This window comes from Colius striatus, chromosome 7 (assembly GCF_028858725.1).
Source record: "Colius striatus isolate bColStr4 chromosome 7, bColStr4.1.hap1, whole genome shotgun sequence".
NCBI classification, from domain to species: Eukaryota; Metazoa; Chordata; class Aves; order Coliiformes; family Coliidae; genus Colius; species Colius striatus.
Window position 1 is genome coordinate 17,472,808 of NC_084765.1, and position 25,446 is coordinate 17,498,253.

At 39.7% G+C, this 25,446-nt stretch overlaps 1 protein-coding gene across 1 annotated transcript in view; it reads right to left on the bottom strand.

Moving 5' to 3' along the window:
• Positions 1-25,446, bottom strand: part of LOC104552520 (mucin-5B) — a 46,623-nt gene that overhangs the window by 4,216 nt on the left and 16,961 nt on the right. Inside the window, exons 16-44 of the mRNA XM_061999694.1 lie at positions 22,428-22,680; positions 21,633-21,685; positions 21,139-21,239; positions 20,702-20,853; positions 18,863-19,001; positions 18,041-18,151; positions 17,143-17,322; positions 16,528-16,764; positions 15,512-15,668; positions 15,196-15,324; positions 14,677-14,761; positions 14,448-14,485; positions 13,253-13,408; positions 11,940-12,032; positions 11,041-11,282; positions 10,338-10,515; positions 9,889-10,139; positions 9,299-9,482; positions 8,555-8,747; positions 7,699-7,877; positions 7,089-7,158; positions 6,821-6,942; positions 6,386-6,417; positions 4,953-5,130; positions 3,881-3,985; positions 3,347-3,387; positions 2,696-2,818; positions 1,879-1,974; positions 594-722 (exon numbers count right to left, since the gene is read on the bottom strand). Coding sequence (XP_061855678.1) covers positions 594-722; positions 1,879-1,974; positions 2,696-2,818; positions 3,347-3,387; positions 3,881-3,985; positions 4,953-5,130; positions 6,386-6,417; positions 6,821-6,942; positions 7,089-7,158; positions 7,699-7,877; positions 8,555-8,747; positions 9,299-9,482; positions 9,889-10,139; positions 10,338-10,515; positions 11,041-11,282; positions 11,940-12,032; positions 13,253-13,408; positions 14,448-14,485; positions 14,677-14,761; positions 15,196-15,324; positions 15,512-15,668; positions 16,528-16,764; positions 17,143-17,322; positions 18,041-18,151; positions 18,863-19,001; positions 20,702-20,853; positions 21,139-21,239; positions 21,633-21,685; positions 22,428-22,680 — 4,007 coding nt within the window. The remainder of the gene's footprint in view (positions 1-593; positions 723-1,878; positions 1,975-2,695; positions 2,819-3,346; positions 3,388-3,880; positions 3,986-4,952; positions 5,131-6,385; positions 6,418-6,820; positions 6,943-7,088; positions 7,159-7,698; positions 7,878-8,554; positions 8,748-9,298; positions 9,483-9,888; positions 10,140-10,337; positions 10,516-11,040; positions 11,283-11,939; positions 12,033-13,252; positions 13,409-14,447; positions 14,486-14,676; positions 14,762-15,195; positions 15,325-15,511; positions 15,669-16,527; positions 16,765-17,142; positions 17,323-18,040; positions 18,152-18,862; positions 19,002-20,701; positions 20,854-21,138; positions 21,240-21,632; positions 21,686-22,427; positions 22,681-25,446) is intronic.

A 25,446-nucleotide genomic window follows, 5' to 3' on the forward strand; every position in this document is an offset into this window, starting at 1 on the left:
AAAGGGTTGTCAGGCATTGGAATGGGCTGCCCAGAGAGGTGATGGAGTCATTGTCCTTGGAGGTGTTTAAGAGATGATTGGATGTTGCACTTAGGGAAATGGTCTAGTGGTTGATAGGACTAGGACTAAGACTGGACCTGATCTCAAAGGTCTCTTCCAGCTGAAATAATTGTATGATTCTATGAATGATACACCTTGCTCATTTGTGTATCATTTCTTTACTTAGTGATACATAGCAGAAGGTGTGTTAACCAGTTCCCCAGGGGGCCATGGCAAGTTAACATTTGTTCAATTGCATTTCCTAAAACGGGTGTTTCTCAATGAAAAATCCCACCTTTCTATTGCCCCAATACTCTTTTTTCAAGTTCTAGTGCTTTTCTCATAACAAATAAAAGTGAGTTGCTTACAAATAGGTTTTGTTTACTTCCATGAGACACTCCATTTAGGGCTGAAAAAACTCATTTCTTTCAAACAAGGATGATAAGCTTAGAAAAACTAAGAAAAACTGAAGTGGCTCATAAAAATCAGTCAATTCTCAGACCAACAGCGGAGCTCATTCCAGAAGTCTTTTTTTCTGGCTCTAAAATACTTACTGGGACACAGTTTGATTCTTCAAATGGTAGACAGACCTTTACTGTACTAGTTAAGGAAAATTGTCCTGCCGATTCAGTGCATGTGTAATGAGTACAGTTATCATATGGAGCTTTATAACTCTTTCCAACCTGAATAAAAACAGGGGAAAAAAAATCACCAATCCAAAATAGCAATGAAAACACAACAATGCAACAGAGATTTGCATAAGTAAAACAGAGAAACTTTCCCTCTGAAAGGGTTGAGATGTCTGGAACTCACATCTGTAAATCATACACCAAGTTCACTCGCTACCAGCCTATACAAAATCCCTTCTGGGTCCACCTAGGTGGAAAGAATCAAAAAGTGCTTGTGGGATAAGAATAGAGCTATGACCACAAATGTCAGAAGGTGGGTGTGTTAGTGTATGTGGAATAAAATATATAGAAAAAAAAATGTATGTAAAGGATTTCAACAGGTTTTTCAATAGATGGAAGAAAAGTAAAAGTTGTGAAACAGAAGAAAAAAATCTTCATAACAGAAGTTAATGGATAAATGCTAAAGCCTCCTCATGGAAACATAAAAATTGCATATTGGACTGGAGAAGCTAGTTTGCAAGATAAATTATCAAGGAATAAAAGCATGAAGAAGAAAAGATACAGAGCACAGGAGCTGCTAGAGAAGCATGTCAGACAATAGTCACTGGTTCAGATAGCTTCCTTAGCCATTCATGGGATTAGCAGGCTGTAATAAAACCGAAGAGCTAGCCTGAGGCTGAGCCCTTGTCTACACAACCCTATCATCACAAGACATGGTATGTTACCTGGAAGTGTTACCAAGTCACACTACACTAATGCAGCTATGACACTTTTGATTTCTCCCTCAGCAAACACAGAAGTGGTGGTAGTACAGCTCTATCTGCTGCCTCACACTATTTAGTTCTGTAACTCCAGTTTCCAGATTGTAGCAGTACAATGCGAAGGCAGCTCACGAATCTCTGTAAGAGTAGTTTTATGAAAGATCACCACTCCTTCCAAATTCTTTCTCTCTGATTTATGTTGGGGGTGGGTGGATGTGTGTGTAACATGATTTCCATACCTACCAGAGGTGAATAATTTTCAACACAGTGGTGCCCGTGAGATGCACAGAGCAAAGAGTAGCTGTATTAACATCTACATTTGCTTTGGAAATGCAAACATTTTAAAATCTCCTAGAGCTCTTCCCAACCTCAAAATGTATGACTGACTCAAAAACTGTTGAGGTCTTTCTGATAATTCAGCCTTTTCTACAGACCAAGGGAGTGCTTACCTCAATGGTCACATTGCCAAATGGAAAATTTGCCACACATGCCACTTGCTGGCACTGGCTGCAGCACTGACCCTCCTCTTCCACATAGCGGAAACCCTGTGGGAATAAAGTTCTCATTGAGCCATGTTACCTGATGTTTGTTCATGAAGCTCCTTTGGATCAAAGCCACACTGGAGATGGCAGAGGAAATGAGACAATCCTCTGTTTCATTTATGTTGACTTTAGAACCATGTTGGAACTAGTTTATGCCTGACAATCAATGCAATCAATGCAGTTATTTTATTCCCTGTGTTTTACGTATTCATTCACTTTTTGGTGGCTGGCTTTAGGATAAAGGATAATGGTTATATCCATTTTTAAGATTTGTGCTGGGTATGGCCTTATCTGAGTAAGAATGGAAAAGAAACCACTCTGATTACATTCAGTAACCGAACAGTTTGTGTGCAAACTCTCAGTCCATAAGTACTGGTAAGCGCCTGGAAACATATAAACCACTGTGCAGTTTGTTTAAAGTGTTGATTTTTATGCTGCTAATGGGCCAACATCAACAGAATGGCACAAACGTTGCTTTCTGCAGTTGGATTTCTCTTCAGCAGGTTTGCAGTTGTTCTCCCTCAGGGTATCTTTCCAAGGATGACCTCTTAAATTTTTCCAGAGTAAATATAACCAGCACCTTAGAAAGGACTTTACAAAAAATCTAATAGCAGAGGACATAATGCTATCTTTCAGTGAGGATGCAGCTCTACTACCCCAGTTTACAGCACATCCCCTCAATGGCCATTGTTGGTGGTTGGGAGGCTGAGCATGCAGCACTGACCTGCTGGCAGGTGCTTTGGCATTTCACTGGAACACATCGGATGCGATTGGTGTGTGTCAAAACGTCCTGCTCATCTGTGCAGACACAGTCCTCACAAGAGCTTTTAGGCACCATAGCCCCAGGCTTGAAATAGAGAGGAGACAGGTCATAGGAAGAATTCAGTCAGTTCTAGAGTAAACACAGAACCTGTGGATTATCAGAAATTGATGCTTATGGTTGGGATTTATTTTTGGAAAAACTTCACGAAATTAATACCTCCAGACCTCACACTATCTCTGTCCCAAAATGAATACATGGCTGACACTCCAAGTTCATCATTGTGTTAAATCTCATAAATTCCATGCATCAATTTCCCAGTTTGACCAGTTTGAGCTAGTAATTAATCTTACAACATCCAATGATATTTAAAATTTGTATTCAATCACAATTCTGATGTCTTGACTCTAAAAACATAGGTAAAGTCTCATTTAGTAAGCAAGCTATTGGTCTCCAGCATTGCCTAATCAGTAACATTTCAATGGTACATAAGAATATTATCAGGGAAAAATTATGGATTGTTCTAATCTTGGTTTTTATGTAAGTGTTGACAATAACAGCTTCAGAAAATTCTGACTTGGGCAGCATTAACCTGTGGAAAGAAAGAAGGCATACCTTAAATTCAACTCCTTCAGAAACACAGACACCTTTTGGTACTGTAAAAAAAAATAAAGTGAAAAGAATGTTTTAGGACTGGTGTAAACAGTTACTGGCCTCATCTCTGGATTGTGAGTGATTTAGAGGAGACAAAGAGTAGATCTGAGCTTTCTCCTTAGACTTAATGGCCTGTACAAATGGAGAAAGGCAGAAGTAACTAGTACATGGTGCTAATTGTTATGCATGAAGTGGGAGTTAACTCTATATGCTGGTATTTTCCATATGGAAAACTCTATTTATCTGATGTTTTTTTACTCATACTTGAAACTAGTTGAGATTTCCTTATTGTTACTTTGCTGGTAACAGATTCGAGGGGACGCTGTGTCAGGTATATGAATCTGTAACTATAATGTGGCAGTAGAGCCTTAGGATGGGTTCAGTGTAACTGATATTCAGTATCTAATCAATAATTAACATTCACTGATACTAATCTCATTTTGACTCATTCAGAAAAAATAGTTCAAAAGCACCTTAAGGAAACATGGTACTTACTACAGGAGAAAATAGGACAACAACCACCCTCAGATATAGCAATCACTGGTTGGAAGCCTGTGTCACATGCAGTTTTGTTGATAATGCAGGTTTTTATATCACATTCTGCAATAGACAACAGAGATAAAGTAAGCCAAAGCATCTTGTCTAGCAGTGTTACTTGCAAACAAAGCCTGAACATCCAAAAATTGTGAAGAAATAGATACCTTTTGAACCATACATTTTTGGAATTTGGGGCATGTTCAGGTGAAGTATCTCTAAGCTTGCTCTACTGTAAAGATCCTCCCTGGATATCTACTTCTGAGCTCCTCTTCTCCCACTGGATATCACCTCTAAAAAAACTAAACATTCATCTCAGAGAAGTGACAGAGGTACAAGTTTTGGTAAAAGTAAATGGGTCAGAAAGTGAAAAAAAAAGGAAGACATAGTGGATGAGAGCCAAAGATGTAAAGGTTGGGACATACAAAGCAAAGCACCTGACAGTGCTCACTGCTCCCTCCAGGCATCAAGGAGCCTAACAGACCTCTGCCTGGCAGCATGAAGGGATGAGGAACAGAAAAACATCCCACTACCATTGCTAAGATCCCTTGTCCTTCAACTTCCTATAGGTGCTTAGAATGACCAGGGTTAGGAGCAGGCTCATAAGAAGGTCCCCTACTGTGGTGGGACTGGGAGGATATGAAAGGAAAGATGAGGGCAAACATACAGGAGGCCTTGGGGGAGTCTAGAAGATTAATACATTCTCTCTTACTGGATGGATCTCTGTGCAAGGATCACACTTTCATTTAAGAAGGGACAAGAGCCAGAAGATCCTCTGAAGCACCACGTGGTCCAAATGATCCATGGGAAACTTTCCAAAGAATCTCACAGCCATGGCACTAGTTTAGAATACAAGCTGTACCAGAGGAGGTATCTTCTGATAGCAAGAGCTTCTGGCGTGTAAATGGAAGAAATGACCACTCCAATGCATTTACTTGAATCTGTGAGTTACCTGTGAGGTACTAGATCTCTCTTGAGGATGGCTACTAAAGGTAAATCAAACTGCATAACGACATCTAAATTATCTACTCACCACAGACTGTCTCTGTGCAGCATGGATCATCTAGGCGTGGTTTTATTTTGCGTACAAAGCCCTCTTTAGTGCAGTTGATAGGTGGAGATTTAACACAAGGACGGGGGAAGCAAGAGATATTCAAGGTCTCTTCATCACAAGTACAGTATTGGCAATTGTGCTCCCAAGCCTCTCTAGGCTGTGAAAACAACAGACATAGTAGGTCAGAGAGCAAAATCTAGAAGCATTATATTAATAAATGCTTGCTCCAAGACAGTGTAGGGCTGGATTACCCTAACTTATTGTGTAGGAAAATCAGAGTACAAATCCCAGACGAGGGAAAAGGCAACAGTAAAAAAAAATGTCATTATGTTTCACCTTTCTTTGCAGTTCTACCAGAAAATGGTGATTCCTACAAAATTCTATTTCTTCTTTAGTACCTCAAGTGATTAATCAAGTTCTGGAGTTAATAAAATTTATTATTTTGTTCCCCACTGTCATACAATCATAGAATCATTATAATTGGAAAAGATCATTTAAGATCATTGAGTCCAACTACTAACCTCACACTGTTAAGCCCATCACTAAACTAAACCATAACCTTCAGCACCTCATCTATGCATCTCTAGGCACCGTGACTTCCCCATCTCCATGGGAAGCCTATTCCAGTGCTTAACAACCCTCTCAGTAAAAGAGAGTCTTTGCAACTGTTGTTGTAGTTTGCTGATATTTAAGCTTAGAATTTAAAGAAAAAACTCATACTGTAATTAAAAAAGAGATCACAGGAGATAGATTAAAATAGTCTGTACTAGGTCCAGATACATAGATGCTTCATAGACAGAACTAATACTAAGATTTTACTGACCAAAACAAACATCACTCGTAAAGGATGTCCTGGAATACATGGACTCAGGACAGACAAGTTTCTAATTAAGTTTCTAAAGAATAAGCCAAAGTGGCAGAGTGAAGCAAGGTCAATGCACCATTAACTGAACTGCATTAAAAATATATTGCCTAAGGATGAGAGACCATTATCAACAGCTTGATGGGGTGGGCCTGGTTGCTTTGTATATGCAACTGGATAAGGACTGTATTCTTGGAGAAGGACCAGAGAGTGATAAGGATGGAACCTGCTTCCCTGCCAGGTGCCAGAGTCTGGATGATTACTTATGGAACCTACATGTCAGGCGACGGACTCACTAAATAGAAAAACAATATGTATTAGATAAGATTTTGTATAAATACAGCACAAGATGTACTGGTGAGGGTACTGGCTTTGTGGAGTTACCTGCTAGCACCTGTTTCTGCACAGACACAGAACAAAGTAGTATCTTGACTCTGTGGCTTATTGCACACTGGGGACAAATCTGCTTTTAGGACAACAATATAGTAATTTTTACAGGAGGTCACAGCACCCAGCTATAGTATAGAGACATTATTTTCCTTTTTCTTACCTGTTTCACTGACCCATCTTGTGCAGTGCAACCTACAAAATGAATTACAGGTTCCTTTAATGATAACTGAAATAGAGTAAAAATACCCCAGAAGCAGGAGGACAAGAAGGAAGGTCTTTAAATCTGAGAAACAGCCACAAAGAGAGAGATTCACAGTGCGAAGTCATAGATTGTATACCCAAACCTCTTAAAGATCCTCTTTTTTCTTTTGAAAATTGCACTTTCTGCATAAGGACAGGCAGAAACTGCTGATCTGAAACATTTCCAGCTTTATTGTAATGTGTCAGTATCAAGGTCTCTTCTGTTTCCTGTGTACCCAGAATATCCTCTTTAGTGTGCATTTCTAGTCAGGCTCTTATCTCCCATCCCATCCCATCCCATCCCATCCCATCCCATCCCATCCCATCCCATCCCACTTTTTACATTATTTCTTACCACAGACAGAAACACAAGTGCCATCACGATCATTCAGCAGAATTTTTCCATCAGAACAGTAGCATCCCTCAACAAACACTGGTGTGTTATTTCGGAAGGGGAGGGTATCCTTAATGACTTCCCTGCACAATTAGAATAGAAACAGGAATGAATGAGAAACACGAATGTACCTGAAGTCAACCAGACAGCTAATCGTTGGAGAGCTTCCAGCCTTCCTCAGCAATTTAAAAAGTCCTGGACTTGAAAAGTGCCTCAGGAAATAACTGACCTGTTGAAACAAGTGTTACTTTTTGCTTCCCCACATGGCTTGTACACCTGATCCTGAGCGCAGTTGACCTCTGTGGAGCATTACAACACACAGATTAGAAAGCCCATACCCATACCTGTGCATACCCTTTGATGCACAATGGATGAACAACACATACTAATACAGCCCACCCTACAGGTCTGCAGAGCCTAGATTCTTGCCCAGCAAGGGTGCTACTGCAGCTTCAGCAAGAGCGATCAATGGATTCAGTAAGGTGCTTGCAATAGTGCTAGCAGTGCTTGCAGTAGTGCTAGCAGTACTTGCCCCTGAATTGCTGGGTCCTGCTGAGCAGGGCAAAGTACACAGAGGGAAGCTGTATTTTGCTGTCTGGGGATGTAGCTCTGGGGAACACACACGGCTCCTCAGCTGGGCTGCTCAGTAGAGACTATGGGCCTATTTCCCTCTTGCTTTGCACCAGCTCTGGATTTGTTCCTGCTTTGTCTCAGGTCCAGAGCAGCATAGGGAAGACTGAAGCCTGACGATGTGGTGGGACACAAACATGCATGTAGGTGAGGAAAGAACAGGAACCAGAGTTGCTTCAGCATCAGCAGTAGGTCTTTCCCTGGCCTACCGCACTGCCCATCCGCCTGCCACCTCCAGTCCACGCAGATGCCATGGAGTCCGCACAAGGCTGCGTATGTCTGCATGCTCTGGCACTCGGTGCTGGGGTTCTGCTCTGAGCACGCGCTGGCCACACATGCCTCGTAGTAGGGCTGCGGGGGAACCACACTGTGGCACTCGGTCAGGTTCCTTCACAAAGCAAGGAGACAAACATGACATTTTACTGGCTTGTGCTCCTTCCAAGGAAGAATTCAACTCAGAACCAAGCCCATCCCCAACCAGAGAAAGCCTTTACAATAAGAAAGTTGTAAAGCTAAAACTACAAATTGCTCTGATGGTTAATATGGCTAATTAAATATGAGCTTTATCTCCCAGGCTTACAATCCTTTGAAAGGAAGCAATGTTAGGCTGCACTGATACCTGAAAAGTCTTCTGCACAGCTCACAGCTATTATTCTATGTGCTGATATTTTTTATATCAGCATGTTTTACAATCCTGTTTTAAACCACAAAAATATTTTCAAAACATACACATGTATTTGCATACTATATTCTGACTGTGTTTCTTTTCATCCAAAGCTTTCATATAATGAATTATAGCTAGTTTCTAGTTGACTTGTCCAGAACAGACAGGGAGAAGGAGTCCTAAACAGCAGATGTTATTAAGGTAGGATGGATTTTGATGATGCAACTAAAAAATATTTGCCAGACTCGGGAACATTTATATATCAGTTCAGTGTTCAGGTTTTCAGGATATGCTAGGCTTCATATTTTCATCATGGTCTATAATCAGTTCACCCGGGTCATGTAAAATGACAAAATTATCTTGTGGACTTCTTTTTCTGTCACTTCCAGGAATTGTCTTACCAAATGATTTTACACAGTTTGGAAAGCTCGCAGTGCTGATGATATTCAGTCTCAACTGGTTTTGAGACACCTGGATTACAGTATCTATTGGTAGGATCTGGGACTTTCCAGTCTAATGCCATCTCTTTGAAGGACTCGGTAACCTTGCCATCCCTCTTCATAGCATCATCAGACTTCTGATTAGTGCAGGTACCTGGCAGCAATATAAAAGCAAAGTGACAATCAGGGGACAACTGATGCTGACAAAGCAGCTTTTAGAGAAAATCTGGAGAGAAATTCTCCTCCTTGTTGAAAAGTCACAACACACAGAGTCTTGGATCAGTTCACAAGAACTGTTTGTAGGAAGAGAAGGCTAGAAGAAATAGTTTGCCAATTACTCATGAAAACCAGAGCTGACACATTGATTGATGCATTTCTCCAGATGGTTAAAGTGATTGAGATGGCTCTGTTTAGCACAGGACTCTCCAGATTTTGTACATTCCCATATCAAGGGATATGATCAAGAGAAAGGGCATAGAGAGAGCCTATCTCCATCCACCAACATACTATTAACAGAATCAAAGGAAATGACTTAAAGTTCTGGCTATTGACATTGTCTTTCCACCAAAGAGAGATACATTTTCTTAAAATTTGAGAGAAATGGAAATCAGTGGAATTATAAGCATTTAGAGATGTTTGCAAGGAGACAAGACAAAGGAGGAAAAACTGTTGCACTCATTACTTCCAGCTGATGAGGACACTCACCACAGAGTCCCATGGTATTGTTATAAAACTTTCCAAAAGGGAGCTTTATATAAAATGCAAGTCGACTGTAGGAGATATAAACTTCTAATTGAGGTATTTCAACTATGATGTAAAGGCTAGAACTGGTTATGCTGATACCATTCTTGTAAATGTCTGGAACAACTTTCTTACCATTGAACAAAACCTAAAAAGAAGAGAAACAAAAGGTCTCTATAGACACCCTTCTGTTGAGTAAGGTACACAGCTTGTGCAACTGGAGAGTAGATCAGTGCAAATTCAGATCTCAGCTGCACTAAGTGAAGTCTGTCAAAGGCAGTCCTTTAAGCAATTCTCCATGATTCCTTTTCAATATGTTGTAATTTATATTTGAATATTCACATCAAGAAGCGAAAAAATGAATTTCCCTTGTTTTTAGAATATACAATTTTTTGTTGACACAAACAAAAAAAGAGGAAAAGCAATGCAATTGTATTTCCTATCTATTCCATCTTTTACAAGTTTCATCCTTTATTATGACAGGACATTTGGCAGCACAGTAAAATAATTACAGCAAAATAATACTGATAATTCATTTTAACACAATACTTTACCAAGTTTATTTCTCTTCCGTGTTCCATTGCTCGTGTCAGAATAACAACAGAGTTAGAGTGAAAAATGAGAAGGGACATTGAACAAATTGCTCCATCGATGGCACCACAGTAGTAGCTGTCTATGTGAATTGAGAAGTTTCGAAAGGCGGGATGAATTGATTTCACAAGAACATAGGTGCAGTTTTCTTTAAAATTATAATACGTTCCATCAAAGGTCACATAATGCTCATTTCCCCATCCACTGCAAATACCTGGAAGACAAAGCAATAGGCTTCGAGTTTGGACTCTGAGCTTCCTTCCTGTAAGTTCAAGCTGGTTTTAACCCTTTTACTCACTTCCAGTGAGAGCTGAAATAATCAATTTGATAAAGAAAAATTAACCTAGTAAAGACACTCTTATCTGCTCTAAACAACTAGTGTTTTAGATGAGGCTACAGACACAGTACTTACACTGACACTGAAAGACCTCACAGCAACCTGTTTTATCATAGTGTTTTGTGAATGGGAAACCATTGACACAGAGTTTCAGTTGCTGAGGAGGGCAGGCCATGCTGGACAGTTTAATATTGTTTCCTTCTCCCAGGCAAGTGGCAATCTGGCAGTTTCCGAAGTTCCATGTTTCGTTAAACTGTTGACGGATTAAGACAAAAGAGGAGTAGGCAATGTAAGAAGAGGCGTAATGTAATAAAATCTTTAAAAGCACAGGAGGCAGCTACGCTCCATTCAGTTAATTGTCTAGCATAGCATGTTCACTATCTACTCTCTCTCAGGAAACAAGGCAACATGAAACATGTAGCAATCAGCAGAGCCTTGATATCAACTTCTGTTCTAAAACATTTTGGATAGGACTCGGTATTAAGGTCCTGACCTCTTCTGATGATGGGGTACTGCGAGATGTGGCTTCTTAGCCTTTCTTCAGCTTAGGTAGCTCTGCTCACATTCAATCATTCAGATGTTTCAGGTGAACAGAATAATCTTTAAACTATTCCCTCTATTCTTTGAGGGCTTCTGGTATACTTCTAAATCATCTAATTCAGCCACAGCTCCAGTTGAGCTGCAGTAGTGGTTACCAGTATCAGAGGAGAACAACAAATCTTGGCTGCAGGCAATTCTGTTCCTGAAGAAACACATCTTCTTATTTCAAATTTCTCACCTTTCTGGGAGGAATGAGCCCAGGACAATCGCTCACAGGAGTCCCCATAAAAGCAGGAACTCGGCTTCTTGCACTGGGAGCAGCCGGTGGTGTACAGGCTTTGGAGTCTGGATGACAGGTCTTGAGTGCCTCAGTATGACTAGTTTTGCACTCTGCCCAAATTAATTCAATCTGACACGATGCGTTGCAAATGGAGTAAGCACAATGACCTGATATATTCACTGGCAGAGAAACATTTTCTCCTGCAAGGCCAAAACCCAACTGTTAGAACTGGTAACTCTGGTTACCTATTCAGCCCTGCATTTAACTAGCTGCATCTGCCTGTACCCAAAGGCCATATTCAGGTATGACCACGGGACTGTAACTCCTTTAATTCAGTGACTGAACCAGAGCTCAATTGGTCCAAATGGCAAAAGCAGAGAGAAGGCCACAGAGGTGGCTAATCTGAAGTTCTGCTCTTTAGTACATTAGTAGGAATTGAAAATAAGTACAATAGGAGAGAATATTGAATACATAATTGTGTTCGTCTGGTCTTCACAAAGACCAGAAGATAGCTGGTTCAGGAGCTACTCAGAGATGAAGAGTTCTCCTTCCTTTGTTTTTGGAATATGACCATGGATTGCAAACCCACATCCATCAGTTTAGGATTCAGGGTTTGTGCTGGAGTCCACCGAAGTTAATGTCTGGTGTAATTTTCCTTACACTAGGGATATACAAAACAAGACAAAGTTATAGGATATGGGAGTGTTGTAATTCTGAAAGTCTTAGTTACATTTCAAAGATGTAATATATTGTGGTAATGTGTAACTGCTGAATGAGCACTTGATGAAGCCTCTTTATCTAACAGTATACCTTCCCATATCGATGGTGATGGAAAAAAAATTTGCTTGGTTTCTCACCCATTTGTATCAATTGTCCATTGTCACTGCAGAAGCAGGGAGTGGCTACCGTTGACAATGGACGTGCAGATGTTACAGGTTGCATATGTGGTTCTGCAGGAAACAAAATAAATTAGTATTCAAATCCTCTGTTATTCTACTTTCAAGCCCTATGGCATATACTACATTCTCTACAATCACAAAAAGAGGAAAAAAATAACCATTTTTATACCCCCACTACATCCTGTCTGTATATATATATATATATATATATATATATATATATATATACGCTCTCTTGATTACACTCTATGCTGCTAGAACAATACACACATATTCCCCCTTGTAGTTAGGGTTTTTTTTTTTTCTGTATAGAATACAATAAACTGTCTTTTTACTGTCACTTATTCATTGCAATTTAAGGTTTCTTTGAGCTTTTTACTGCAGGGTGTCACCTGACTTTGGAGAGGTGATTTCCAGTGGCAATCCATTTGGCCTTTTAATTTGTTGTTGCAAATAATCTGTTGGTTTAAACACAGACAGACCATTTAGACATTTTACTATGCCACCTATAATCTGCTTTCAATAATCCTTCCTTTCCTAACTATTATTCCATTATACCTCTTATTCTACTTGTTAACAGATTTAGTGAATGCAAACACACAGGCTCATGAATAAGTCTTTAACTCTTCCATTTGAGTAGAGAAGCTTTTAATTTTCCTTGTCCCTCTTGTATAATTTGCTACCATAAAAATACATATTTTTTTTTATAACTTACTTTTCTTCGCTATAACCATGTGGCAAAATTCCACCTTTTCTTTATTTTCTTTATTTCTTTCCTGTTCATTCACATCTCCTTCAGTCTGCAACTTCTCTTTTGGGAAGGCAGTAAATCATTGGGCAGCTTCATTTTCTTGCTTCAGTGACTCTTTTAAGACTAACTTATTCCAATGCAGAAAACAATACAATAAGAACCATAGTGGCGTATAGGTGATGAGAAGGAGAAAAACAACGTTTAGAACTATGAAATATTGAGACTACCACAAGAGAATGTCAACTGTGGTACACTCAATACTGTGCTGTACTAAAAAATGGCCAAATCTCTCTGCTTTTTACCCCATTGCCAATAAGAATCTATTAAAATTACACTTTTGGTCCCCATCATGAGACCCACAAGCCCATAAGCTCTAACTTCTCATTTCTCAACCTTCAACTGCCTTAAATCCTATTCTTATCCTAGATATGCAGTAGGAGTCTTTTTCCAAGATGGAGGAATCTAATTACCATTACAGACTTTTGGAAAATCACTACCAAATCGCTCATAAATCTAATACCTTGTGCTGGTGTGGGTGGTGTTCTGCAAGGGATGACTGTTTCAATGATTTCCCCGTTAGGGCCACAGACAGCACCACCACACTCTGTCCTATATACTTGGCTGTACACATTCTCATTGAAGGTGTAGGTCTTTCCATTGTAGCAGCAAAGGCAATCTGAGGCACCAAAAGAGCAAATGCTACATTAACAGGAAACACTTGAAATATAAATATAAATACAAATTAAAAGAAAAACAAACTCTGGATTTACCATTCTGTAGCTCATATTATCAAACATTAATTACATGACTGAAAAATTTTATCAGTTTCTACTTGAGAAGTTGCACTGGTAGTCTACCTTGTTTATTAAAGTAGTTGGATTTTTTTTTTTTGTTTACTGGAGCCAGCTTGCATCTCTATGGAATTACTAGTTGGTGAAAGCATCAGGACTAGCACTGTCCTCACCCAGCATGGAGCACAGGTGCATTCCCTCTTGTCAGGGAATGTGACTGGGATTTCAGCCTTGATGAATAATAAAAGACTGACTCAGAAGGTGTGGCATTGCCATCTCCATCCTCTAATGAGGAACATGCAATGATAAACATTTTCATTTAAAATACGAGAAACTCTTCAGGTTTTGGAGAATGTACATTTAGGAGTCCAAGGGAATATATCTATAACTGTAACAAAATCAGCAAAACTGAAGATGTGCTGTCTGCTGGGTCACCCTGCATTTTGCAATGTGGTTTCTCCAAAGTGTGGGAATGATCTGATACTATACCTTAAGCAAGAGTGTCCTTTAGGCACATAGACATGTCTCTCAAAGCTAGCTTATTTTGAAATTAATGGACAGGAAATAACATCTCTACAAGATCTACCCTGTTCCAGAAGTGCTGTTTAAAACAGGTTCTCTGAATGGCCTACTTTCTGTTTGTCTTCATGGACTGCCAAGGAAGTGTAAAGGTGGAGAGATGATATTTAACTGAGATGAATCCCACATTTCATGTCTCTCTTCTTCCTCCCTATTATTATCCTTTAGACAGTTCTTCTGGTCAAAGACTGTCTTGCTTATCAAAGTATATCTGTACTGCTGTGCATACACCTATTGAACTAGCTAGTTGAAGTCTTATCACCAATACACTTGCAGTAACACGAAATGTTGGGTTGTTTCATTACTATTGGCACTTGATTAATGGTGAGCATCATGAAAAGTTACCTCTGGAATCTTCAGTACATAGTTCCTCTTCAGGATTGCTGAAGATAAAAAGAGGAAAGTTGTTTTATTAACTTCAATCACAGTATGTGGAAAAATAATGTCTGCAACAGTGTTTACATTTACATAAAAGCCTACTCCTGGAGGATTTAATGGTGATTGCCACTTCCTGTGAACATGAATCTTGCCCTTTCCAGTCCTATTCTGCCTCTCGCATCAGCAACTGACCTACCATGAAGTGCAGTTGAGGAGGGAGACACACTCCCTGGTCTCCTCATCAAAATATGGCTTGTCAGGGCTACACTCCGGGTAACAGCCTGGAACATTAAAGTGAACAAAGCATTCTTAGTCTGCTTTACATAGATGCAGGGAAAACACATAAATACCTCAATCAGATGCAGATTTTACCCCAAAACAAATGTGATCTCAATATGAATGTTCTTTATACTACAAACTATTTTTCCATGTCCTCTTTTTTCCTCTCTCCCTTTTTACTTAACTCTGTCAACAGACACTTATTCTTCGTAATTTTAGACTGAAAGATCTTTTAACTCTCCCCAGATATACTGGCAGCAGGGAAATTATGCTATGAATGGCACCGTCACACGAGAAATTAGACCAGGCTAGGCATGGTCAGTGAGGTTCCAGGGTAAATGGGATAGCTTTTCAGCAAACTTGATACTTAAGAAATGTAAAGCCACACTAATAGCTTCAGCTCCCGTAAACTGCATCAAAGTCAAGCAAGAATTACCTTCTAAACTGTACAGCAAATTCCCACATTTTCCTTGTGGGTTTTTGCAGGTCTTCAGACAAGGAGCTCCACAGGGTTTATAGAACCACTCATGTTTGTCAGGTGGATTATAGTAATCACAGAACACAGCTGCAATAGAATAAAAAAGCCCCCAAGTCTCAGACACTAAACAGAGGTTGTTTTTTAAATCTTGCAAACATGAGCTTGTTAAGTCATGCATGCACAGCAATGTTACAATTCAGCTCTTCTTTTTCTTCCACATGCCTGAGTGCATGAAGCAGTGCTTCTCTGACTGCATTTTCAGTGCAATACATACGGCAAATGGTAGGCGTTCTCCAGTCAATGCAGACACCAGCTCTGCTACAGCTTCTTGAATAAGCAGCAACTGAAGTACAAAAGCACTCGCAGTCTCCTACACTGTCACAGCCACAGAAGTCAGTAACACAAGATTCATAATATGGTATTGGGTTCACCTATCAAAACATCAACAGATCTGTTACCACAGATATACATGCTGCACTGTGTTTTGGTGAGGAAAAGAGCTCTGAACGTCTGCCATCCTCTTGCGGTTTCGTTGGCAAAACCAGGCTGTTTGTGACAGACTGGGATTGTCATGAAGGAGCTATCATATTTTACAATAGGTAGTTTTATATTTTTACCTATCTAGTAGAACTGGACTCTAAAATTCAATACTCAAAATGTCTTTCCAGTGTAATTTCTACAGTACTAAAATATCTTGCTTTGGGTTAGCATAAGTATCTAATGCTTGCACTCTCTAACTGACAGATGGTGATTGAGCATAAAAAGAAATCTTTTTTTCCATTGAATTTCACGTCTCTTGTGTTTTAACCAAGGAAATGAAGTTTACTTTTAAAATGGCTTACTAAACTGCATGGATGTTTTATATCGACATTCTCAGAAAGAATTAGTAGTCTTGTTTCTGTTTAGATTAATTAAATTTGCATCTAAAACAAATACACTAACTAATCTCTTTAAGGTAGTTTGAATAAACTTTCCCAAGGACTTCCATACAAACAATCCTATGCTAACTTATCTCTACATTTTACAAACTGCTACCTAACTTTTTACTTCTGGTAAATAACTATTATCCTCCGTGTTTTCATTTGGTCAAAACAGGCACTGCTGTTTCCTCAATACTGTGCAATAGGATTCAGCTGACATGGTGGAAAGGTGAGGTTTTGAGAGAGGTAGTCCTTGTACTCAGGGAAGCTGTGTAGTAGCTTTTAATAGCAAAGAACTGTGTGCAGATGTACTGCCTAATTGCAACAAATGCCAAGTGTGAAACTACAGAGGATGAGAGAACAGGATTACCTTACTGTGACAGGCTTCAAAGACAGTACTCTTAATGATGCTGCAGTGCTTCTGTCCCAGGGCAGACTTGAAGGGCTGATTAGCACACAGGTCTGTTGTGTTTATAATTGAGCAAGTGCTTGTTATTTTCCAGCTGTTTCCAAATTCCTGGATGCTCATCTCCATAGACTGACCTCTGCTTGTGAAGTCATTCCTTGAGCGGCCATCAAAGTCCCCACAAAGGCCACAGACTTTTCCCTGAGTGAATTTTGTAGGCAAAGTAAATGGTTCATTTATTTTGAGTACAGCCCACTGTTCAACAGAAATAAACTATAGACAAGGCCAAGGCAAAATAGTTGTACATTTCTAAACAGCCATCAAAACACAGCTTAGAAATACAGCTGGACTTCAAGTGACAAGATAACTCTGTTAGCCCTCCAATACTGCAAAGTGTCTGGCTTTACGTCTAGCTCCAAGTGTGCTGGAGCATTTTATACTGACTGAACAATCCTGCTTGCTTCGTCTTGTCCACTGAACTGAACACTTTTCCAAGCCCTGATTTTCAAACTGGGACTCCAGTCCTGGATGTATAACTTTGAGTTTAAAATCATAACTCTGAGTCCATCCCATACCTACCTGAAAAGATGGTGCCACGTGAACAACAACAGTAGTCTTCTGGTCCCACATGAAGTTCATTCCTTGATTTGTTTCAATCACAATATAACCTCCTCTGAGATCCACTTTGTAGTTCTTCTCAGCTCCTGGATCAGTGGCTATCTCCTGAATTCTTCCTTCCAAGAGCCTGATTTCACTGCTCTACAAGGAACAGATCCATTGCATGGAAGGAAATTGAATAGAAAACGTAGTGTAACAGCATTTGTTGTTATTATTATGTCATCTTATTTTTCTGTAGTCTTTACATCAATCTTGGTTTATCATCAAGTACATGAGCCACAGTCAAGGCCCACTGAGTTCAATGGGAAATATTTGCCATTGTCATGGCCAAAGTCATGGCCAAAGAAATTGTCCTCATTCTAGATGAAATCTGTTCTGCTGGCACAGCAGCTCCTGAAAGGGCATACTAGAACATCCCTTGTCACACTGCTTTGTTTCACCATCTCTTCATCCCTCATTATGGAAGAAATCTCTGTTGTGTATACTTTGGGGAATTGCTAAGCCTGAGCTGGGGGGAGGAAACTTCACTCTGTAGTTACATCTGCCTTATTTTCAAACCATGGATCAGAAACGTGTTCCTCTACAAACTTTACCATCACTCCTATACCATTAATGTCACATGTATACACACATACACAGAGTGCAGTTGACTCCCTCATCGATACCCTCACCTGTAGAAGTGTCAAGCTCTGCTAACACCAAATACTTAAACCTTTCCCAGCTCGCCTGTCTCTGCTTCCTGGCTGTTTGTCTTCCATAGGTACTTTCTAGCAGCAACTGTGTTGGGATATAAGGGGATATTATACTGACTGCTACAAAATCAAGTCTACAACTCAGTCCTAACCAGTTCTAGACAAACCTCAAAAATCAGGGTGATCTTTAGGGAGCAGATGGAGAGTGACTTCCCACAGGCGTTATTTTGGATTACAATTCGGAAGGTGCCGGCATCCACGTTATTGGGGCAAAAATCCTTAGAAAAATATATAATGTTGTATTAGATCTTTCAGGCAACTCTTAAACATTTTCAGAAGCCTTAAATGAATGGCAATCGAATCTGACTTCTGCTATGTTGTCACTTCTTTTTTCACCAAAGCTCTGGGCATTTTAGAAGAACCTGATGGCAGCTGACTTGGTGGCAAGTTCATACTTAACCAGGAATTTCAAAGAGAAAAGCTAAGGAAAAAAACCCCTGAGCTTTTCATAACACCAGTCCTGCACAGACAAAAAGGTTAAAATATTTTTTCTTAAAACGACCAAAACCAACTGTAATTTGGGGAAGACTGAGTACTGTCTCCACAAGGCTCACACATTGACTAACCCCTATGTGCTTCTGTCACAACAAAAATATTTTCAGTCTTGGATGGATGAGAGAAATATATTTTTAACACCACACCAATTCCTTTCCCTTGTAGATGCTGGAACTAGATGGAATTAGGATTAGGACTGTCCAGCCCAGGAGTTAATAGTTTAGAATCACACAGTGCCCTCTTGTGTCACTTCTGAGGGTTAGTTGCTTCGTTTTTATATGGAGAATTTCAATGTATATGCTCTAGGTACAAGAAGAGGGGAGTATGTTCTGCTATATTTTACATGGGATAACCCTTTAACTACTTGGACTGAATCCTACAGTGTAAACTGTGAAAAGCATATGGACAAGAAAGTGAAAAAAAAAAAATTATACCTGAGCTAGGATATAGTCACAGTCTCCCAGGAAATCAAACTTCTCCCCATCAAAGCTCATGTAATGTCCATTCCCATACACAGTGCAGGTTCCTTTGCAGGGATTGTCAGTGCAGTTCCACTGCCTTTTATTACAGGTGCTGGGAGTGAAATGCAAAGAATCATAATCTTTGTATAAAGCTTGTTTTTATCTTAACCCCAATCAGGGGCACAGAATAATTCAAAACAATCACCTCTCACTCTTCCAAGCTTGCCCTCTCTGCTGTTCTGAGACCATGCCATGAGATGTCTTACTAATCAGACAGTCAATGTTTACTACCAAGAAACGTTTGAACTTTGTCTACTTTTATTTTATTTTTTCCTTCAAATATATTTTACATCATTAAGTCCTAGCAGCAGTCCTAGTGAGTTTGGATTTAGAAGGTAAATTCAAGGTGAAGAACTGAATATTTCAACCATTTCTGAATATTAATCTGTGAGGTACCATATGGTCAGGTCTGTCTCTGACTACAGTGGTGTAAACCAATAACATCCCTGTCTTCCCTTGTCTGTTAGGTCTGGCTGTGGTGGAGTTAATTTTCTCCACAGCAGACCTCACCATGGGCTAAAACAGCCTTAGTAACACCCCAGTGCTTTGGCTCCTGCTGAGTAGTGCTTCGGAGCATTGAAGGTATCTTGTATCTCCAGTGTTATTCTCCACTCTGGGGCTGAGAGTGGGCACAGCTGACCTAAACTGACCAAAGGGATATTCTGAACTATAGGATGTCTGCTAAGCAATAAAAGCTTAGAGGAGGAGTGGCGGCATTTTTTATTACGATGTTTGTCTCCTGGAGCAACCTCTACATGTACTGAAGCCCTGTTTCCTGGGAAGTGGCTGGACATTGCCTGCTGATGGGAAGTAGAGAACAATATTTTTTTTGTGATCCCTTGCTTCTGTACACAGCCTTTGCTTTTGCTTTATCAATAAACTGCATTTATCTTGACCAATGAGTTTTTTTCATCTTATTTTTTCCCCACCTCATGCTACAGATATAGTTGCTTTATGGGCACCTGGTGTCCAGCCAAGGTCAACTCAACAAACTTTACCTCCAGCTCAGGGAAACCACAAACAGAAATTTTTAGTTGTTATACCCTTGACACAGAGGCCGAATTTTTTTTCCCATGGGTGTTATATTCTCCTAAGAAAACAAGGCCTCACTGTAATAAAACCTCCTAATTGTCTCTGATATCAACAACTGCTTATCAGGGCTTGGTTTAACAAGTTTAACATTCTTGTACCAGTGGAGATCAGATCAAAGTGTTTCTGGCTATTATTTTCTCTGCATCCTCTGGGCAGGACTGTACAGTCTCAAGCACTTTATCCAGTAATAACAATGAAGTCTATGGCAGAGTTATACCAGGAACTGGAGTATTCATTTACCTTCTTTGAGAGCTACACACTTGGAACCACTGCAAGTCCCTGGAAGATTGCTGAGATACCTTCTTCTTCTAAATTACATTCTTTTCTGGGGTTCAGTTGTACCCAACAGGCATAGACTCAATTCCTTGTAGAATGACCCACCACAGACCAACCTGAATGAGGCTAGTACTTTTAGTACTGTTACGGAAGTGGTTTGCAGAAAAGGATGGAAAGAGTTTGACAGAAGATCTTGGTATTAGTTCTTCCCAAGTGCAGGCTCATGAATTGAGTTGCAGAGAAAAAATGTTTCCCCTTTTATTTTCACTAGAAGCTTGACGGTTCTGATGGTGAACAGGAAGGCTTCAAAATACATCCTACCCCATGGACACACTATACACTGACAGCCTTTGTTATAAAACAAGTCTCCCTGGAATAACATACCACGTGTTGCAGTCCACTTTGATGGTTTCCCCAGGTTTATAAAAGTGTCCTCCATGGACACATGGGCATTGATCTTTGGGAATACATCCTCCACTGCCATCCAATACCAGCCCATCAGGACACATGCAGCCAGAAACACATTCTGTGACATACTGTGTATATAAAGACACAACACAGGGCAATTTTTTAAGGCACAGAAAGTACAGAGAAGGAGTAGAGGTCCTAGCTCTGAAAGGCAAACTTGGATTTCTTTTTAAATCCCACAAGTTAGTGACAATCAAACCCCAGGTATCACAGCTGCGTGGGTAGCTATAGCCGCTGTATTGCCAGTAAATCAGTTGCTCTCTGAACAGCAAAAGACATTACCATTGGCATTTGTTAACCATACATGTACAATCATGTTTTCCCATGCTCCTACTGGAAGGCGAAGTCCTTACACAGTGCATGTCCTGCGTCTTACAACTCTTCTGACACTCGGATCCAGTCGCACCAGGACCTGCAGAGCTGCAGTTGAAGTAATACATAGGAGCTGGGCAATCTACAGGAGGAAGGAAACATTTTAGGAAGGTAATGCAGTGAAAGCAATAATGATGCCATCAGCAATTGTGAAACAGAGACGAGTGTTTCAGAGGACAGCGTGTATCTCTCATTTACAGTTTCTATTAGTTTTTGCTTCTGTCCACTAATGGGGCAGGGAGAAGGAGGCAGGTAACTTCCAAGATTTAGGAAATATCTTAATCTTTTAAAGAATTCAGTGAGTCTGGTGACATTTTTACAGACAACTATTATCAATAACCAGCACATTTCAGGGAGAAGGCAAAATTGTTACTAAAAATATAATCCTAAAATGCTACAGAAAGTGAGAGATAACACAGGAAAACATTATAAATACTAGCTGACACCATAATGCCATTATTTAACAAGATCTCACCTTTTACCAGGACAGTTTCTCCAATGCAGTCTAATCTTCCTTGAATGCATTTGCTAAAGAGATTCCATAAAATGAAACACATCAGCTTTTTGTGCATTTCTCTCTCAGTAGACAGAAAGGTATTAGAAAGCTTCACTAGTCACACAAATAATATATTCCTATCAAAATGAATACTTGGTACACCTATCAGATTCACAGGCATGAATTGCCATCCCCAGATAGTAGATTAAGACATCCTACTCTTAAATATTCTTCCTTCATTTGCCTCTGGTTTACTTTCTTCTTCACCGCAGATGCAAATCAGTTATGTTATTTTTAGTATTTTTCCCCAAATTTTTCTCTCTTTTAATACATCTCAGTTTAAAAACTGAGATTTGAGGGGTTTTTTCCTGGACTATTTTCATATTTTAAATAGTCTGCAGGATGGTGTGTTGGAGAGTGGTTTTCACTTCGCTTTTACATTTCAAAACCAGAAACTCCCCCAAGCCTCCTGTCTTCCAGAAAAAATGCTGTCACTGTATACAGACATTTTTTACACAATGATGAACTTTGCACAGAAATAGATTGCAAACATTAATATGTTTTCAGGTACTAATCTGATAGCAGGAATACAGGTTCTTAACCTTTGCCACACTTCCTCCCAGGGGAATATTTGCTTTGGTACAATCTGGGAGAAATTCGTCATTCTTCCTTACCATAGATAAAATGCATCGTTCAGGTATGAGAGCAGGGACTTCCCCAGTGACCTGTGATGTCACCCAGGTATACAGCCTCTGCATCATCAGAGCAGCTTACCACATCAGTTTGTCCTCTTGGAAGGAGCTACCAGGCTGAACAATCTTGCCTTTGTAGTAGCAGGGGCAGTCATCTGGAGTTACACATTCCTCCTCGTCATTGAGGTAGGTCCCGTCAGGGCAGCCACAGCCCTCCATCTGAGCGATCTGAACTTTACACAGCGGATCAGGCTCATCCAGCGAGCGGCAAGACTGGTTACAGTACTTCACGCTATAGTTATAAACCATAGTCTCAGGACACTCTGCAGAGGGATCTTTGCAAGAGAAATAGAATGGATGTATAGACTCCTTTGTGTAGTCATTGCCCATTCAGTTAATGCAGCTTTCTGCACAATGATAGCCATAAACGTGCTCCTTTCAAATGAGAAGGCTTTGTCTCCCAGTGTCTAGGGGAAGTCCCATAGCCTAAACTATGTGACACTCAATAGAAAAATACACAGCAGGGCATATCTTGATTAAACAAAGGAAGCAGTATAATTTTGTAATTGATACAATTTACATTTTTATCTATGCTGAAAACTAAAACCAGTAACTTCTGGCTTGTCTTTGTCTTTTTTAGTAATAGTTTCTTTGGCTGGGAATAATTTAAGAAATGAGCATATTTTGTAATTGGTAGATTTTGACATTAAATGGGCAGTGTCATGCAACTCTGCTAACCATTTGATGCTACCAAAGAATACACGTTTGAATTTTCATAAATGTCTTGAGGAAAACTTTTGTTGCCATCCTTTGGGAAAATGAGAAACAACAGTTTCTAAGACATTTGGATGGACCTAACAGTGAAATACAAAAATCTAAAGAGCTCAGCTGACTCTGAAAGATAGAGAATATCATGTTAATTGTCACAGGCTACAAAGAAACACCACCATAGAATCTGCAGTAGTGATCCATACAGATGACGTTGCATTTTTTCAGGAAATATCACCTGCATTAAGACTGGGGTTTTCAAGGAAGCTGGGCATCCAGATTCTTTCAAAATTCAATGAGAACTGAGGATAATCTTGGACCTCTTTCTGACTAACATCCATAGATTTATCTCCACAGATGTTTTTCATTTACATACTGAGGTACTGGAAGGTCTAGGGGAGTTGTCCATGGGCAATTGTACTAATCAACTCTGCAGCAATGCTATCACCATATCAGCAGTAGATTCCATGCTTAAGCAAATCTATGTATGGTTTTCCAGTGCGTGCCCACAGTACACTTTCTTAGATTAGTCAGTGTACTAGGTTTGTGTACGTGTTCAAAACCGCCACCTCCACCAACGAAAAACTGTTGGTTTCCTGGTCTTAGCTGGAGCAGACACAATATCCTATGTATAAATTGGGCAGGCCATATTCTTCTACTTTACAGGCATATTATGAAAATGCAGCAACTGGTATTTGTAAATCAGAATAGGCCAAATAAGAAAGATATTAATAAAGATGTTGAACATGAGTTTACATGAGATTTACTTGAGTGAGTATCTCAATTGTTAGTTATTAATGCAGTAAAATAATGTGTTTGCTTTCTCCTTTTAATTTTTCATAGAAGAAAAAGATCAATTTGGGTAAAGTGAGATCTGGTAAAAAAATATCTTATTTGATTATAGTACTCATTGTCACAAATTTGTAGTCTTAGATTACGTATATGACAACTGGAAGTGTGAGTATACCAGAGATAGCTTCAAGCCAGCTTTCACGAGGAGTTCTAGAAGCACAGTGCCGTGACTTAGCAGAGGCTATTAATCTCACTGGTCTTCTGGGTAACCAGTAACTTGGGTAATGGTTCATGATTCCTCTTAAGATTGTGTCACATACGTGCACTGCCAACAGTCAGCTAGTAGGGTTTATTTCATACACTGTGCTGACTGCAGTGTAGACATCCTCTTAGGATACAACCTGCCTTGGATGCTGCCTGCAGCCCAGGACAGCTGGACACAGCTACAGGGGCTGGAAGAGCTTTTCCAACCCTTACAATAGGACAGACCACTGAGAGTGACTGTTCTGGCCCTTTTAATCTTTCAGTCATGAATAGTGCAACCTTCTATCTTATCACAGGCATGTTCCTGAAAGATTATTTCTTCTTAAGCAAGGTCTAAAGTGATTGTGCTGATTAAGCCATTAGCTTTTTTTTTTTTACCAACAGTACCGTAGTGTTTGAGTCAATATTGTCAATTTGGTGTACGTGGCAGGATGGCAAAAAGTATCACTGATTACTTATGGAAGCATGGAATAAGTGTGAGCCCCAGATTCTCAGAAGAACGGGCTTGCATGCCAGATGACTCTCACTCTGAGCAAGGATGCCTGTGAAGGTTTGAGATTCCTTTGTTCACAACAGATCTTTGCTAAGTGACTGATAGCATGCTGAATTTATACTTATGAAATCCATGTAGCTAATTCCATTGCATATAAAACATTGGTTTTATATCTAAAACTAAGAGATCAACTCTGAGACTAAGACTGGACCTCGCTGCACCTCAGCTCCATCAGGAATTTAGAAAGCAAGGGGATCCACTCCGAACCTCATGGCTTGGTAGGACGGTCTTTCTTACCCATTCACATCTCTGGTCTCTGTGTAAATAATTCTAAATGGATTCTAACTTGATTTTCCTTTGTATGTTTCTTCCATGTAGTAAGTAGTAGAGTGAACCTTACCATCAAACTTTGTGAAGCTCTTACAAATCTGTATTAATATGACTTTTGCTAATATCTTTGACAGTATTTGTCTAAGCAATCTAAATGACTCATCTGAGAAAAATTGGCAACACATACTGCGCCATGAGTCCACAGATTGCAGTCCAACTCATGCTGCAAAACAGTCTCACTTTGGCATAAAAAAAAATATTTTTAAGCTGTCAATAAACAGAAGCTGTGTCTAGTACATAAATCTGCATGGTTCTAGGATAATTTGCTGTGGACTACACTGTGTTCTCTTTGAATTACTTTAGCACAGGTTTGTTAAATTGTTCTTATTACAAACTTAAATAACTTTGACAAAGGACCATATTGGTTACATTTTTTGTCTCTATTACATATCTC